The sequence below is a fragment of the Artibeus jamaicensis genome, unplaced genomic scaffold (assembly GCF_021234435.1).
Source record: "Artibeus jamaicensis isolate MK-2021 breed Jamaican fruit bat unplaced genomic scaffold, CSHL_Jam_final contig_525, whole genome shotgun sequence".
NCBI classification, from domain to species: Eukaryota; Metazoa; Chordata; class Mammalia; order Chiroptera; family Phyllostomidae; genus Artibeus; species Artibeus jamaicensis.
In genome coordinates, this window is record NW_026521874.1 from 369,267 (window position 1) to 383,642 (window position 14,376).

General features: G+C 65.3%; 1 protein-coding gene across 10 annotated transcripts in view; it reads right to left on the bottom strand.

Moving 5' to 3' along the window:
• Window positions 1-11,274, bottom strand: part of FBRSL1 (fibrosin like 1) — a 45,075-nt gene extending 33,801 nt beyond the window's left edge. For all 10 annotated transcript variants that reach the window (XM_053669698.1, XM_037160900.2, XM_053669696.1 and 7 more), the window contains exons 1-2: window positions 10,604-11,274; window positions 461-658 (exon numbers count right to left, since the gene is read on the bottom strand). In XM_053669698.1, the coding sequence (XP_053525673.1) occupies window positions 461-658; window positions 10,604-10,885 (480 nt within the window). In that variant the 5' untranslated portion in view covers window positions 10,886-11,274. The remainder of the gene's footprint in view (window positions 1-460; window positions 659-10,603) is intronic.
• Between the last annotated feature and the right edge of the window lie 3,102 nt (window positions 11,275-14,376).

The following is a 14,376-nucleotide window of genomic DNA, read 5'->3' on the forward strand; positions in this document are numbered from 1 at the left end:
ACAGAGCCCTGCCCGCGCTCGGATCCAGGAGGACGGCCCCTCCCACCAGCTGGAAGCTCCCAGGCGGGGGTAGGGATGCTCCTGTGCCCAGACCACCGGCCCACACCCCCTGCCCCCGCACTGTGCTTCAGTTCAGCAGGCAGAGCCCCAGCGACGAGCCTGCTCCTGCGAGCGGCGGACACACTGGGCGCCCAGGGTTGGCGGAGCCTGACAGACGCGACGGGAGGCGGGGCCAGCCTGTGGCGGTGCCTGGGGCCCTGCTGAGCACAACCCCCCCCCAGCAGGTCTCCTGCCTGTGCCCAGGACCCGGGCTCACGGTGGGCGCTGCCGACCCCAGGCCACACATTCCCCACACCCCTGGCCCGACAGTGATGGGATGCGTCGCCCAGCAGGCCCAGGTGCCAACGGGTGGTGTCCAGGTGTTAGAGCACCAAGGGTGCAGGGGGTGCCCAGCGCTCACCTGCTGAGCGGGCTGCAGCGGGGCCTTCCTCCCCTGCTCGCAGGGGGGCTCCAGGTCCTGCTCGGGGCTGCCTGCCCCCAGGGGCCGGCCGTTCTCACTCGGCTCTGCAGACGGACAGGTTTCTGCCTCTCGGGGCTTCTTGGCGAGGTGGCGTTCCCACTTCTCCTTCCGCTCGTGTGGCTTCAGGGCCATGTCCTTCTGTGGAGGCAGCAGGACAGAGCCGGTGAGTGGACAGCGACACACAGCCGCACACACTGTCCCACCAGTGACACGCCTGAGTCCCAGGCATGCAGCACCACCTGCTGGGAGGGCCATACGGGAGGGGGGAGGTGACGGGCAAAGGGGTCAGGTGGGCGTGGGCAGGACTGGGGCTCGGGAGAGTGACGCTGAACAAAGTTGGTGAAGGAGGGGCAAGATTTCCCCAAGGAGCCCCTCGGCCTGCGCGGGACCGGCCCAAGCTCAGCAGGAAGCAGGTGCCCAGGCTGACCCTGCTGAGGCCCGGCCCTTCCCAGGGGCGCCCCCTGGGTTCCTGGGAGGGGGCCATCCCTGCACAGCTGGCCACAAGCAGGGACAGTCCCTGGTCCTGAGCCGCCCGTGTGGGTTCACCCACCCAATGCCACAAAGCCTGGCATCCTGTTGACACAGAGGCCTGGCTCAGAACGCGGCCCGTCTCAGCCAGGTGTGCCCGTCTGTGAGGACCCCAGGCCCCTTCCCCGGGCAGGAACCTGTGTCTGCCTTGCTCACTGCAGCACCCGGTGCCCAGGGCAGGAACTGACACACAGCGGGAGTTTAACAGGTACCGGTGCACCGACGCGGGCCATGCTAAAGCCTCCCTCGCGCCACCATGTGCAGAGCTGGTCCTGGCTGCCCCCCACCCCCTGCACCATGCTCAGAGCCCCATGGCGCCTCGGACTGCTGGCAGTGCCACCCGCCAGTCTCCCGCTTGGGTCCATGGGCTGGGGGGCGGGAGGAGTCCGCTCCTGGGCTGCAGAAGAGGAAGGTGAAGGATGGTGATGGCACATCCAAGTGATGCCCTCACACCCCCACAGGAAGTGTGTCCTGAGGACGTCGGGACCTGGCCGGCGTGGCCGGCAGTGCCAGTGGCAGCCTCTCCCGGAGCTGCCTCTGCCCTCGTCTGTTGGGGTCTCTGGCTTGGAAGCGGGGGCAGAAGTGCGCTGCGCTTGCTGACTCGGGTCCTCTGACACAGCTCCAGCAGCTGCCCCAAGACGCCCCCCACGCCCCTCCATCTGCTCTCAGAGGGGCCACAAGGCTGCCCGACTAATCCTCCAGGCAGAGGACCCCCACCACTGCCCACCACCCTGTGAGCCCGTGCCCAACCGCAGGGTGACTGACCCCCCCTCCCCGGCCCTGCATGTGGGGCCCACAAACCCTGCACCTCTCGCAGAGGCACGACCCACGGCCACATGGACCCAGGTCTGGCAAGGGCACTGGAACACTTGCCCAACCTCTCTGGCCCACATTGAGGTCTGGTGGACGCACCACCCTGCGTGGGGGGCTCATCCTGCATCCCTGCTCCCTCCACACACCCACCCGAGAAGGTGGGCCAGCCAGACGGAGGCCTGAGGGTCAGTCCTGTGAGGGCCCAGGCAGGCACTCGACCGGGCCGATCGGCAAGGCTGGAAACCTCCCCACGAGGAAGCTCACACCCCGGCCTGCAATTTGGTCAGTCCTCAGGGGTGACCCTGTCGCCTGCGCCACGCAGCCAGAAGCAGCGGGAGGAGCCCAGCGTCTTGCATGCACAGCACATCATCCCTGCACTCGGCCCCAGGGCACCCACAGGTACCCGCACACGGGGCACAGCCCGCCTCCACCCTGGGAGGCCTCTCTCCCTGCGCCCTGGCCCCCACGCCCCCCGCCTGCAGCATCAAACTGGAAGTGAGCACCAGCTGTGCGCCCACTCAGCTCCCGGCACTGGAGACCAGAGACCGACCCGGAAGGGAGCGGGCCCATCAGGCAAGTTCTCACAACACCCACGTGTACGAGAGAGTACTGCCCGTGGGGAAGCAGAGGGACATGGCCCCTTGGAGCTGCCGGGCAGGAGCAGGGCGGAGTGCGCAGAGGCCCCGAGGCGTGAGGGGCTCCAGGCAGGTGCGAGGCGCTGCCCGGAGCACCCAGTGCTGACGAAGCCTTGAGTCCTCTCTGCGTCTTCCTGGACCACCCTGTCTGGACCTGACCCTCAACGCACACACATTCCCGAGCCCCAGAGGGGCAGGCCCCTTCTTACAGGAAGCCGCCCATTCCAAGAAAAGAGCAGGAATCCCGTGCTTCTAGAGCAAGAACCAAGCCTCAGCTGCCAGCCCAGGGCAGCCCTGGGCCTGAGCCTGGGATGAGGGTGGGGCCACCCCTGAGTCTGTCAGGAGGTGAGCGCACGAATGGATGTGTGTCTGGATGTGTCCAACCCTCGGGACAGGTGGCCGGGCAGGGGTCCACTTTCTAACGAGCACCTGTGAAAAAGAAACCGCCCAGACACACCCTGCAGCCGAAGGGCCTCAGGGCCCACCTCTCCAGACACGTCCAGCCCCACTGTGGCCGAGAGGATGCACCTGTCCCAACCCATCTCCTCTTTTGTGAACCAGAAACCACGAGAGCATCGCGGGCCTGAGGCATCAGTGCCTGGATCTCTGGTCTGACCCAGTCACATGTGTCCTGGCTACAGCGGCAGGTGAGGCCCCAGGGCAGGAGCTCCAGCAAACGACAGAGGCGGGGGGTGGGGGTGGGGGGGCTGCCAGCCCCAGGCTGCAGCCAAGGGTGACCGTGCGGGCCCTGTGCAAGGAGAGGGGATAGTGTGACCACGGTCCCCTCCGCGCCGACGCCCCTGAGGCCCACCACCCTAACCTGTAAGGCTGGGCTCAAACCTCCCCGCCAACTGCAGCACCCTAGCCCCGGCCCACCTTCCGAGAGCTGCCCTGGGGCACGGAGCACCCTACAAGGACTCCCTCCCCAGGGCCTCTCCCGAGAGGGCTCACCCCACCCTCAGGACTGCTTGCCTAGACTGAGGTTCCCAGACAAGGAACTGAGAGAGCTAAAATCAGGAGTCCCTCCTGGTCCCACGTGCCAGAAGCCAAGATGGGGTGGAGGATCCCCTCTGCCTGGCCCAACTCCCAGCCCAGGACCAGGAAGGCCCCCCTACCAGGTGCTGACACCCGTGCCCTGGCGTGGGGACACTGTGTGGTGGCCCTCCAACTGCCCTTCGGGGGCAGGACAGCTGGTGCCCACACATGGCCACGCTCCCACCTTCCTTCCGCCCACCCCCTGAAGAGGCCTGGAGTGTGCCGACCCCCAGGTAAGACCTCCTGCCCAAGAGGCCCCTTCCTCCCCCACCGGCGTGTGGCTGTCACACTGCCCCAGAGAACTTGCTGACCCCTCAGCTGTCCTGGAAGCTTCTGGGTCCTGCCTCACTTCAGCCTGGTCCCTACGGGTCACCTCCTGCTGGCTCCCCACTCCCCCTCGGGGACCCTCACTGTGAGCCTGCGCTGACCGCCCAGGCTGCCCTCTGGCGCACACTCGCCCAGGATGGGACAGTCCCACCACTGTCCCAACAGGTTGTGAAGTCAGTCCCTGCCCCTCCCAGCCTCTCGCCCCAACACTGGGCCGGCAGCTCAGCCCCCGACATCCAGGCCACGTGTCCCTGCTCCCCCGCGTGCAAGGAGCCGCACAGCAGCTGCTCAGCTGCCACGTGCAGGGGTCAACGGGGCCGCCCTGGGTGGGGACAGACGGAAGGCAACCACGGAACTAAGCGGCCCGGAGGAGGGCCGCCTCGGGGAAGGGCAGCCCCGGCCAGGCGGGGCACTCTGTGCCCACGGGGCCAAGTATCCAGCTGGCATGCAGCTGGAAGGTCACCTGGAAGGCCAGGAAGGCCAGCCGCCCACAGCCTGACGCGGGGTGGGTGGGCCTTGCCCCCCTGCTCTGGGCCCCCACGGCCTCTGAGCCCAGGCCCAGGTGCAGCACAGACCACGCCCCACGCTTGGTTCCTGTCCTGCTTGGCCATCAGTCAGCTGTACAGACAGAAAGGAGCCTCACACCCGTGCCTCAGTTTCCTTGTCTAAACTACGGGAACAGCACAACTCCCGCTGCAGGAGCTGCTGGGAGGATGAGGTCAGCTAACACCTCACCTGGTGTAGAGACACCACACATATGCCCTGACCTTGACCCTGACGCCTTGTTTCCAATTCCATGACTCTGGGCATCAGCCACACCTGGCGGCCCCACCCCCGCTCCTTCCCGGATATAGGTCTCGCCCAACAGGTAAGCGGTTTCCCCACTGCTCACAAGAACAGGGGGCCCTGCCTTGTCTGGGCCCACAGGGCAGTGTGTGCGGCTCTGCGCCCACCACCTGTGCAGGGCCCAGGCAGCAGCACCTGCCCAAAGTGCTGTTCCAGGGAGGAGGCGGAGCCGGGCCTGGGAGACGGCTCACCAGGCCGGGGTCTGGGGGGAGGGCGGGGGTGCGGGGGTGCGCTCCGGGGCTGCCGGGCCAGCCTCCGCTTTCTGCCAGGGGGTCCACTCCACGTACAAGCACACATGCCCCTGACACAGGCACACTCACACCCACACAGGCACACATGCGTGCACACCCCCAAGAGCACACGCACTGCTCCTGAGAGGTGAGGCCGGGGCTGCGCACCAGGGTTTGGGACCAGCTGTCCCTGACAGGCGCCTTCAGACAGAGCCCGGCCCAGAGCCCAAGGAGCGGAACGGGGTTAAAATGACTCGGGCCCACCAGGGCACCAGAACCACCGCCACACGGAGCTGGAACCAGGACCCACGCTTGCCCGGGGTCTCCGATCCCAGCCCCAGAGGAAGCAAGCGCCAGCAGTGCCCCGTGGCCCCGCTCCGGGCCGGCCAACCTGAACCCCCCACAGGACGCCACCACCCTCCTCCGATGGCCCCAGCCAAAGCCTCCCCGGGGCCCCCCAGGGCTGTCAGGACAGCCGCCACCTCTGACCAGCACTTGCCGGTCGAGCAACTCGTCTGCCTCCTCGGCCTAAACAGCCGCAGAGGCACCAGGCCCGCCTGTCAGTGCTCAGTAAAAACTCAGGGATTCTGGAGGGAGAACAGAGTGAGCCTGCCGGCCAGTGGTCCCTTCCCCAGACCCAGCAACACCACACGTCAGCACGGCCTGCCCCAGGGCCACCGACCAGGGCCACCGACACACACGGGCCCCAAAGAGCGAGCAGCAGAGCAGTCAGGGGAGAAGCGCAGCCACGGGCGGAGGGAGGGAGGGAGGGAGGGTCTGTGCTGCTGGTCCCGCCGTTCCTTTCTCACCACCTGCCTCCCCCTGCAAACAGAGCTGACTGGGGTCTCCAACTGGGCACCAGCGAGCAGGGGCTGGACACAGGGCCCGAAGCTCTTCCTGTGTCGAGGGCTGATGGCTCCCTCCGGCCCTGATGGCTCCAGGGCACAGGCAGAGATGCAGCACGACCAGCCAGGCGAGACCATGCAGACCACCGACACTGAGAAACTCGGGGCCCGAACCCAGCTACAGTTCCAGCCAGGCATCCTGAAGGGACACTGCCACACGGCTGGCAGGGTTGGTCCTGGGAGCCAGGGACAGCCTGATACCACCGCCTGTGAGGCCAGCTCAGCCGCCTCCTGGGAAGGAGAGCGTCCGCGTGAAGAGGTGCGCACCCCAAGTTGAGGGGAGTAGAAGAGCCTCACCGGAGGGGCTGGGCACCCACGTGGGGGCCACGGAACATTAAAGGAGGGACCCCGGGGGCAGGGAAGACCACCCGCTGCCCAGGCATAACCAAGGTGGAGCAGCAACCAACCAGGACAGAGTGGAACACTCCGGTGTCGGATGGGCAGCGGAACACACAGACCTTCAGTGGGAAAAGCCCTGGCACCATCACTCAGAAGGGTGACCGCCTCCCCACCCCACAAAAATGGCACATGGACACCCCTGATCTGGGAGTTTCTGTCAGAAAATCATCACAGGTACGACAAGGCCCAGGGTCGGGAGAGGTACCTGTGCGCAGCCTGACACCACCAGGGTCCTCACGGAGACCAAGGACGGAGCCTGACCTGCCGAGGACCAGGGCCCAGAGGACCAGCTAGGAGGGTCCCTCGGGGCCCAGATGCAGGGGTTACAAGCGTCCGCCAGGGGCCAGGGAGAGTCTGATCCCTGCCTGGGGGGGAGGAGAGAGTAAGCCGCCCCGGCCCTCAGCGCTCGACACTCAGGGAGAGAACCTCCTGAGAGAGGGCCGAGCAGCTGCAGGGGTCCCGGGGGAGGGCTGGGTGGGCACCCAGGGGGGCCATGACAGCACACAGTCACTGAGTGGGAAGCTCAGAGCTGGAGGGACACAGGCAAGGCCAGCTCGGGGAGCTCCGGAGCACTGCTGCCCCTGGGCTGGGACAGTAGGAGTGACCACCTGCCTGTGCTGCAGCTGGTCTGCGACATGGACAAAGGCAGTTGGGCCCTCCTGGGGGCTCCAGGGAGCAGCTCTGCCAAGTGTGGCTGAGGGACAAGGTGTGAGCCTGCCCTCCACAGGCCACCGACACCAGCCAAGGGGCCCACGGTGTCTGCAAGGACAGGGCGGGTCAGGGCCAGGAGCACAGAGGGGACACGTGGAAGACAAAGACCGGAGGGAGAGGTGCTGGGACCCACAAAGGTCCCAACGTGGTTGCCCACATGCCGAGGCAGGGCCCCAACGCCCACACACATACAAAGACACGTGCACACACACAGCACACAAATACGCAGGCCGTGGACTGGCAGCGCCACCCAGAAACCAGGAGCAGAGACAGAGGAAAGGGGGGCCGTGCCCACGGGACCCCACTCTCAGCGACGCTGGGCCTCCCGGCACTGCCCCCTCCCTGGGCACTGCTGCCCCCAGGTGCTCGGGAGGAGGTGGGGAGACAGCCAGATCTGCCCCCTCCCTGCCAGCAGGTGCCGCGGTGCCATGTGAGCGGCAGACAGGGAAACTGAGGCCCAGAGGCCACAGCACTATGCACATGACATCCAGCCACAGTGAAGGAGAGAGGCAGGCTGCGGTGACAGAGCCCGGGAGACAGTCCCTGCCCACCCACACGTGCCCAGGGGTGGACGCGTCAGCCAGCCGGCCGGCAAACACAGGGCCGCAGCACCTCCACAGCCGGCCACACCGTGTGAGCGCTCACCCCAAGGCCCCACCACCCACAGCGCCGTGTGGGGATGGAAGGAGACACTGCAGATGCCCCGAGACTGTGCGGCTGTGGGCTCTGCAGACCAGCGTGGGCGTCCACGGTGCTCAGAGGGGCAGCGGGCCCAGGTGTGTGGGCACCTCCACTGTGTCTGCAGACCACACACTCCGCTCAGCTCAGGTGCCTCCCAGGAGCGTCCAGAAGACGCAGCACGGTTCAGGGAGACCTCACAGACCTAAGGGGCTAAAGGGAGTGGGTCCTGAACAGCCCGCCTCGGGCCTCACGTTTTTGCCCAGAGTGCAAGGACCATGTCCTTGTGGCCGTCGGTGACAGGGTGGGGACCCCAGCCCACGCTCCTACCCCACGGTCGGTGATTCCGTTGCTGCCCTGGAGGGAACAGCGATACCCACATCGGCCTCCCAGGCCCGCAGTGGCTCTGCTTTCTCCTGCTGGGGGGGTGCCCCTTGGAGGAGCAGCTCGCACAGCGGTGGGTCCTCAGAGGGTGAGGGAGCAGCCCAACGCTGTGCTGAGGGTCCCAGGCTTGGTGCCCCACCCCATCCTGTGACTGCAAAGTGCCCGCCCTCTCTGGGCCTCAGTTTCCCCATCTGAAGAGCAGGAGGCAGGCTGGGGGACATGCCCTAGCACAGAGGCTTTTCCACGACCGGCTCTCCTCACTGAGCCTGACCCCCACGTGGTCTCAGCCTCCGTGGAGGAGTAGGGTGGGCCGTGGGTCAAGGCCCCCACAGGCGGACTGACATGTGCATGAGCTACTACTCACTGGCTGGCAGGGCCAGTGCCCAGCCAAGTGTCCCCTGGGACCTCAGACACACCCACACTCTGAGCCAGGCCACACCCAGGGCCCCCTCCTCAGCCACAACACATCCCGGACTGCCTGCTGGGACTGCAGGACTCAGTAGAAGTGGCCGGGAGCCTCTGAGCCACCCCAGGGGCAGGAGCTCATCCTGCCTCAGGGGCAGATACAGGTGCATGTGGTTGGGGGTCAGGACCTGTCTTGGGGTAGGGGTGAGGGCAGGAGGGTAGGGAGGTCTCTCCAGGACATGGAGAGACCCCAGGGCAAGGGGACAGGGAATCTGCTCCGGCTGCAGGGGTGAGGGGCCTTGACTCACGCGTTGGGCCTCAATGCACCCACCTGTGCAGGCGGACAGGAATTCACTGCACGCCAGCCGCCCCCATGAACGTCTGGGGGGGAAACCACTACACTTTAGCAAGAAGTGAGGCCACTCCAGAGTGCGAACCTAGAAGTCACGACTTGTGCAGAAGCCCAGTACTTTCCGTACCAGGTGGCCCCTCCTGGCTCAGAAGGGCAGAGGAAGGCTCACGGAGCAGCCTGGGGCGACAGAGCACTGAGCAGGGAGCAGGCTGGGCTCCTGGTGACCCAGCCGAGGCCCCTTGAAACCCACAGAACTCCCCTCAACCAAGGCTGCCCTTTCAGGACCCCAGAGGCGGGAGCCCCACGGGGACCCCACAGGCTCAGGGCTCGCTGACTACCCTTCGCCTTCCCAAAACCCCGGCCTCCCCTCTCATTCATCCACTTGTTGACTCCACAGAGGGGCACGGGACACTGGGCCCCACAGCGGGCACACGAGACAGAGGTGGAGCCCAGACACTTCTAGCTCACAAGTGTGGTGTGGACGGCCACCAAACAGAGAGCGGGCAGGTCCCAGGCGGGAAGGAAAGTGTGCAATAAATACCACAGAGGGTCAACAGCGGAGGAAGGAAGGATGCCTGCCATTTGCTTCCAGACCTGAAGTTGCCCAACTATGACCTAGGCAGAGGCCAGGACTGAGGCTGAGAGGGGCCGGCAATGCTGTTCCAGACAATGCAGGTGGAAGAGGCCAGCTGGAAGGAGGGTGGTGTCACTGCCCTCAGGGGCTGCAGGGAAGGGTCCAGCTTGTGGGAAGACAAAAAACTCAGCCCTGGGGCCCCCCTTCCCAACACAGAGCTGAGGCATCGCCACCATACCACACTGAAGTGTCTTAGCTGGAACCCCTGGACCCAGGAACCATCTCAGGCCCCGCAAATGTGCAAGACAGAAGATCCCAGGGCTGTGGGGTGTGCGCCAGCTCCAAGGCAGTGTCCCTCCCACCTGTGCACCAGCCTTGCCCAGGCGAGAAGCAGCAAACCTGCCTCTGAGCCGCCTCCCCCTGGCTGCCTGCACCTGACCCCGAGCTCTCCACAGACTGGGCAGATCACAGGGAGAGGGCTCCCTGCAGGGACCTGCGGTGTGGGCACTTCTCCTACCCCAAAGCTCAGACTCTGAGATGGGGGAGGCGTAACAGGCCAATGGCCTCCAAGCCCCAGTTAGAAAGAGGGAGCTGTTAACTGAGTGATCTCTGGGACCCCAAGCAGCGCAGATGCTGGCCCCTCAAAATAAGTGCTGCACCGGGCCCCTTAAGGGTGGAGGCTCCCAGGACCCCAGGGGCTGGTCAGCAGTTTCGCTCAGGCCAACTTCCCACTCACCCCACTTGCCAACTCTATTCGTTTCCCTCTCCACTCCCGGGGACCCAGGCAAGCAGGGCTGTATTTGCTCAGCAAATACTGTCCATGATAAGTCAGCCAGACAAGCAATATTTGTTGTCATCCTATTAACCATGCTGCAAGCAGCAGTCTAAACAGAAACCTCAGGGGAAAGAGAGAACAGGAAGAACCTCAATGTAACTATTTTATCACCGCCTCCACCAAGTCCAGCGGCGCACACCTCCCTAGCACATCCTGAGCCCAATAAAGTGATACTTTGGCAAAAACACAGTTGGGAAGACTGTGCAGCCGCGGACCCCCTTTGGGTAATGTAACTTAAAGAGATTTTTCTCCTCTGCAGTTCGATGCAAACACCCCAGACACCCCTGCACCCGCTGCTGGTTGCTGAGACCTCCGGCAGCGACCCGCCTGGGGCGCAGGATGCGGCCCGGGAGCCCTAAGGGGTGTGTGTGCCTACGCCCAAGGGCTGGCGTTTCCAGGGGAGCCCCGCCCGGCCGCCCCACCTACCTCCAAGGCCTCCAGCGTGCTGAAGCTGGCGATGGCAAAGCCGTCGATGACCTCCTCCTCCTGCGAGCTGGACTCGCGGCGGCGACGGCGCTGGGGACGCGCGGCGGTAGCGGCGCGGGGCGGGGGCGCGCGGGGCAGCCCGGCGTTCTCCTTGCCGGGCCCGGGCTCGGGCTCGTCGCCCGACGAGGCGCTCCGGTCGCGGGCGTCGCGGGCTGCCTCTCGGCGCCGGCCGCGGTCCCGCTGCGCGCGCGAGCGCCGGCTCTGGCGGACCTTGGCCTCCATGGCGCTCGGTGACCTTGCTGCCGCGCCGTCGGGTTCCCGCTGCCGCTGCGCTACGCGTGGCCGCCGGGCTCAGTGCGGGCCGCGCGGTCTAGGTCGCTGGGCGGCGGCGGGCAGCGGGCCGGGCCGGGCATACCGCGCGGGGAGCCCTCAAACCCGGGCCCGGCGCGGCCTTAGAGCCCCGGCGCGGGCGGCCGCGCGCATCGGCGGGGCGGCCAGCGCTTAGCGGCTCCAGGCCGCCTCCTCGGGACCGCGTCCCATGTGCCGCGGGAAGCAGGCGGCGGGCCGGGTGGGCGGTCTGAGCGCAGACTGGGTTGAGGCGCCTGGGATGGTAAGGCGGCGACGGCAGCGACGGGAACCAAAGCAGATAACAACTGACGTACTTCCGCCCGGCAGCCAGCGCCAGAGGAAGTGAGCGCTCCAGCAGAGTCCAGCGCGCGCCAGACCACGCCCTTGCCCCGCCCCGGCCCCGCCCCGGCCCCGCTTGGTTCCTGCGGCCGCGCCACGCCCAGGCCCCCATCCGCGCGCGCGCGCACGCCAGCCGTTCTTAGTCGCTCCGCCTCCGGCTGGCGAGGCCCCACCCCTTCAGGCCCCGGCCCACCCGCTCTCCGCTCAGCCAAGTCCATCCCACTCCCCGTAAGCCCCGCCCCCCGGGGGGAGGGAAGCGGGGCGCCGCGCCCCTTGACAGGGCCGGTCTGGGGGCCTGGGTGCGGGGGGGAAAAGGGTCTCTCTCCCGAAAAATGTTTACTTGAGAGCACGTGAGCACGGAAGTGGCGGCCTCTCAGCCAAGCCAGACACGTGGACGCAGAGTCACGCTCACTGTCACCCTCGAGGTGGGGGTTGCAGTGGGATGTGAAGGATGGGGAGTCCTCGTCCCCACTCTTGATGGGGGGCCATGGATGGGACATCCACGCTGCCACTACCTCTAGGGGGGACACGGATACGGGGCATGGATGAGGCGTCCTTATCCCCGCTTCTGATGCTGGGGTTGGTTCTCCAGACCCTAGAAACCCGGCTCTGCGCGCTCTCCCTGTCCCCTGCTTGGTCAGCCCCCTGTTCAAGTTTGAAGTGGCCCCCTTCCCCGGCACCTGGTTCCCAGGTTTTTATGATCAGGCAGCTGCACCAAGGCCAGAGTCCCGCTCCCAGCATGCTCCCTGTGAGAACCCCTTTGCTCTTCTGGATGGGAGGCCCTGGTTTGCACAGAGACAGCGGTTTGGGCACAGAGGCTGCTCCCCACCCAGGGCCAGCAGGGCAGGAACCAGGAACCCTTGCCAAGGGTCGGCTGGAGAGTTGAAAGCTAGATTGGGCCCTGGCTGGGCAGCTCTGTTGGTGACCCGATAGATCAAGGTTGTGGGTCAGAGCACATACAATGAATGCACAGATAAGTGGAAACAAATCCATGCCACCCCTCCTCGAAAATCAATAAATTTAAAGAACACTAGATCTCGAGGCAAACCTCCTCTTGTGAAGGGGCCAGCTGTCTTCCCCAGATCCCCAGGTCATTAATTCATTGACATTTTTCAGAGGCCCTGTGCGCAGGGTGTTGGTGAGGCGCCTCAGATGGCCCTTGTGGGGGTGGGGGAGACCTTGGCCCCAGAGCCAAGTAACATCAAGGGGTGACTCGGAGAATGCTGAACAGGGAGCTGGCACAGAGTGGGCACCGCGTGGCCCCCGAGGCCTCTGAGGGGTGATGGTTTGAGCTGAGACCTATCAGGAGATGAGCAGCAGCCCCGGCAAAGGAGAAGGCACTGCCCTGGCCAAGTGGCTAAGGGGATTTGAGCGCCATCCTGTACACCGGAATCTCATGGGTTCAATCCCCAGCTGGGCACACACACCTAAGGTTTCGGGTTCAATTCTGGGTCAGGGAGTGGACAGGAGGCAACCCATCAATGTTTCTCTCTCCCCGCCCTCCTGCCCCACCCCCGCCTCCCTGCCTCTTTCTCTAAAATCAGTAAACATATCCTCAGGTGAGGATTTGAAAAAGAGGAAACCCTGTTTCCTGCAGAAAACACAGCCAGGCAAAGGCCCTGAGGCAGTGAGCTGAGTGACAGCAAAGCTCCGGGGGCTTCTCCTTGATGGGCAACGCTAAGTGGGTGGGGGCTGGTCCCTAGGGCTTTTCGGTCCACATCCCCTGACCCTTGCAGGGCCTGGGGCCACAGTGTGGGCAGGGCAGGGAGCTGTGGTCTGGGCGTCCCAGGCTGTCCCTGGGCACAGTTGGGAAGGTGACTTTCCAAGCTTCCTGACACGGGTGGGGCGCTTGGCTCCCCAAGCTGGCAATCCCCTCTATCTAGTCTGGCTGTCTACTCCAGCACTGCCTGCACCCTCTCCCACCCTCCCCCGGGGGGGGCCGGGGTCCCCTGAGCCTTCTTCTCAGTCCAGTTTTGTCATGAAAACTTTTTGACCGCCCCCAGCATCATCCCTTTTGATTTCAAGGCCCTTGTTAGGAAGACGGGAAATGGAACCTGGACCATTTCTCTACGCTCCTGTAACCCGACTCTCTCTGAGGACAGAAGGCCAGAAAACGTGGGTGTTGCGGGGTCCCAGGGACAATATTTCAGCTGGATACAGGCCCTCAGGCCCCCTCATTGGCCGCCTCCAGGCTCCATGCTTCCAGGGTCTCGGTGGGCCCCACGGGGTCGATCCCCCTCCAGGGACAAAGCTTGGGAAGGCCCAGGATGCGGCCTGGGAAACGCCAAGCACAGAAAGGACCGTATCTTTGATCACCTGGCCTCACAGACGCCGGATGCGTTTCTGGCTGTTCCAGGTGAAGGACACGGAGGCTCCTGCAAGCGCCTGGTGGGTTCTCCTCTCTGGGCTCCTTGCCCCTTTCATTAGGAGTCCCAGGTGTTGCAGGTGCACGACAGTCCACGGGTAGCAGGGTGCTGAGCTGCTTGCTTTCACTCTTTTGCTTGCGCACCCATTCGCCCCCTTCCTCCCAGAGGGGCCTTCGGGCCGTGGAGGCCGCAGTGGTTAAGGGACAGCTCCGAGCCCAGCGCTGGTGACTGAACCTGCTAGCTCCAGGACGTCCAGTCCAGGGGCCGTGCAAGGCCCTTCAGCCCTCGAAATGTGGCTTGTGCAACTAAAGAACTGAATTGTCCCTTTTACGTATTAACGTTAACCTGAAACGAACTAGCCCCGGGTGGCCAGTGGCTACCACGCTGGGCAGGGCTGTTCCAGAAGCAGGCAGCCCGGGCTCCCACCTCACTCCTGACGGGTCAGACGGGGCGAGTTGTTTAATTCCTCTGCCTCCATCATCCCCTCCCTAGGTGATGGGGTGCTCCCCGCACTAGGTGGTCCAAAGGCTCCTTGAGTTCTCCAACCCAGAAGGGGCTGGAGGCGCGCGGGGGCCGCTGGGTCACTCACACACCTTGCAGGGCCCGCCCCAGTCCGACCTGGGGCTCGAGAATTAGCGCTTCCCCTCAGCTGAAGCTGCCGGTCTGGGGACCAGTTTGGGAAGCACAGGTTTACGAACCGAACAGCACCCAGCACAGAGG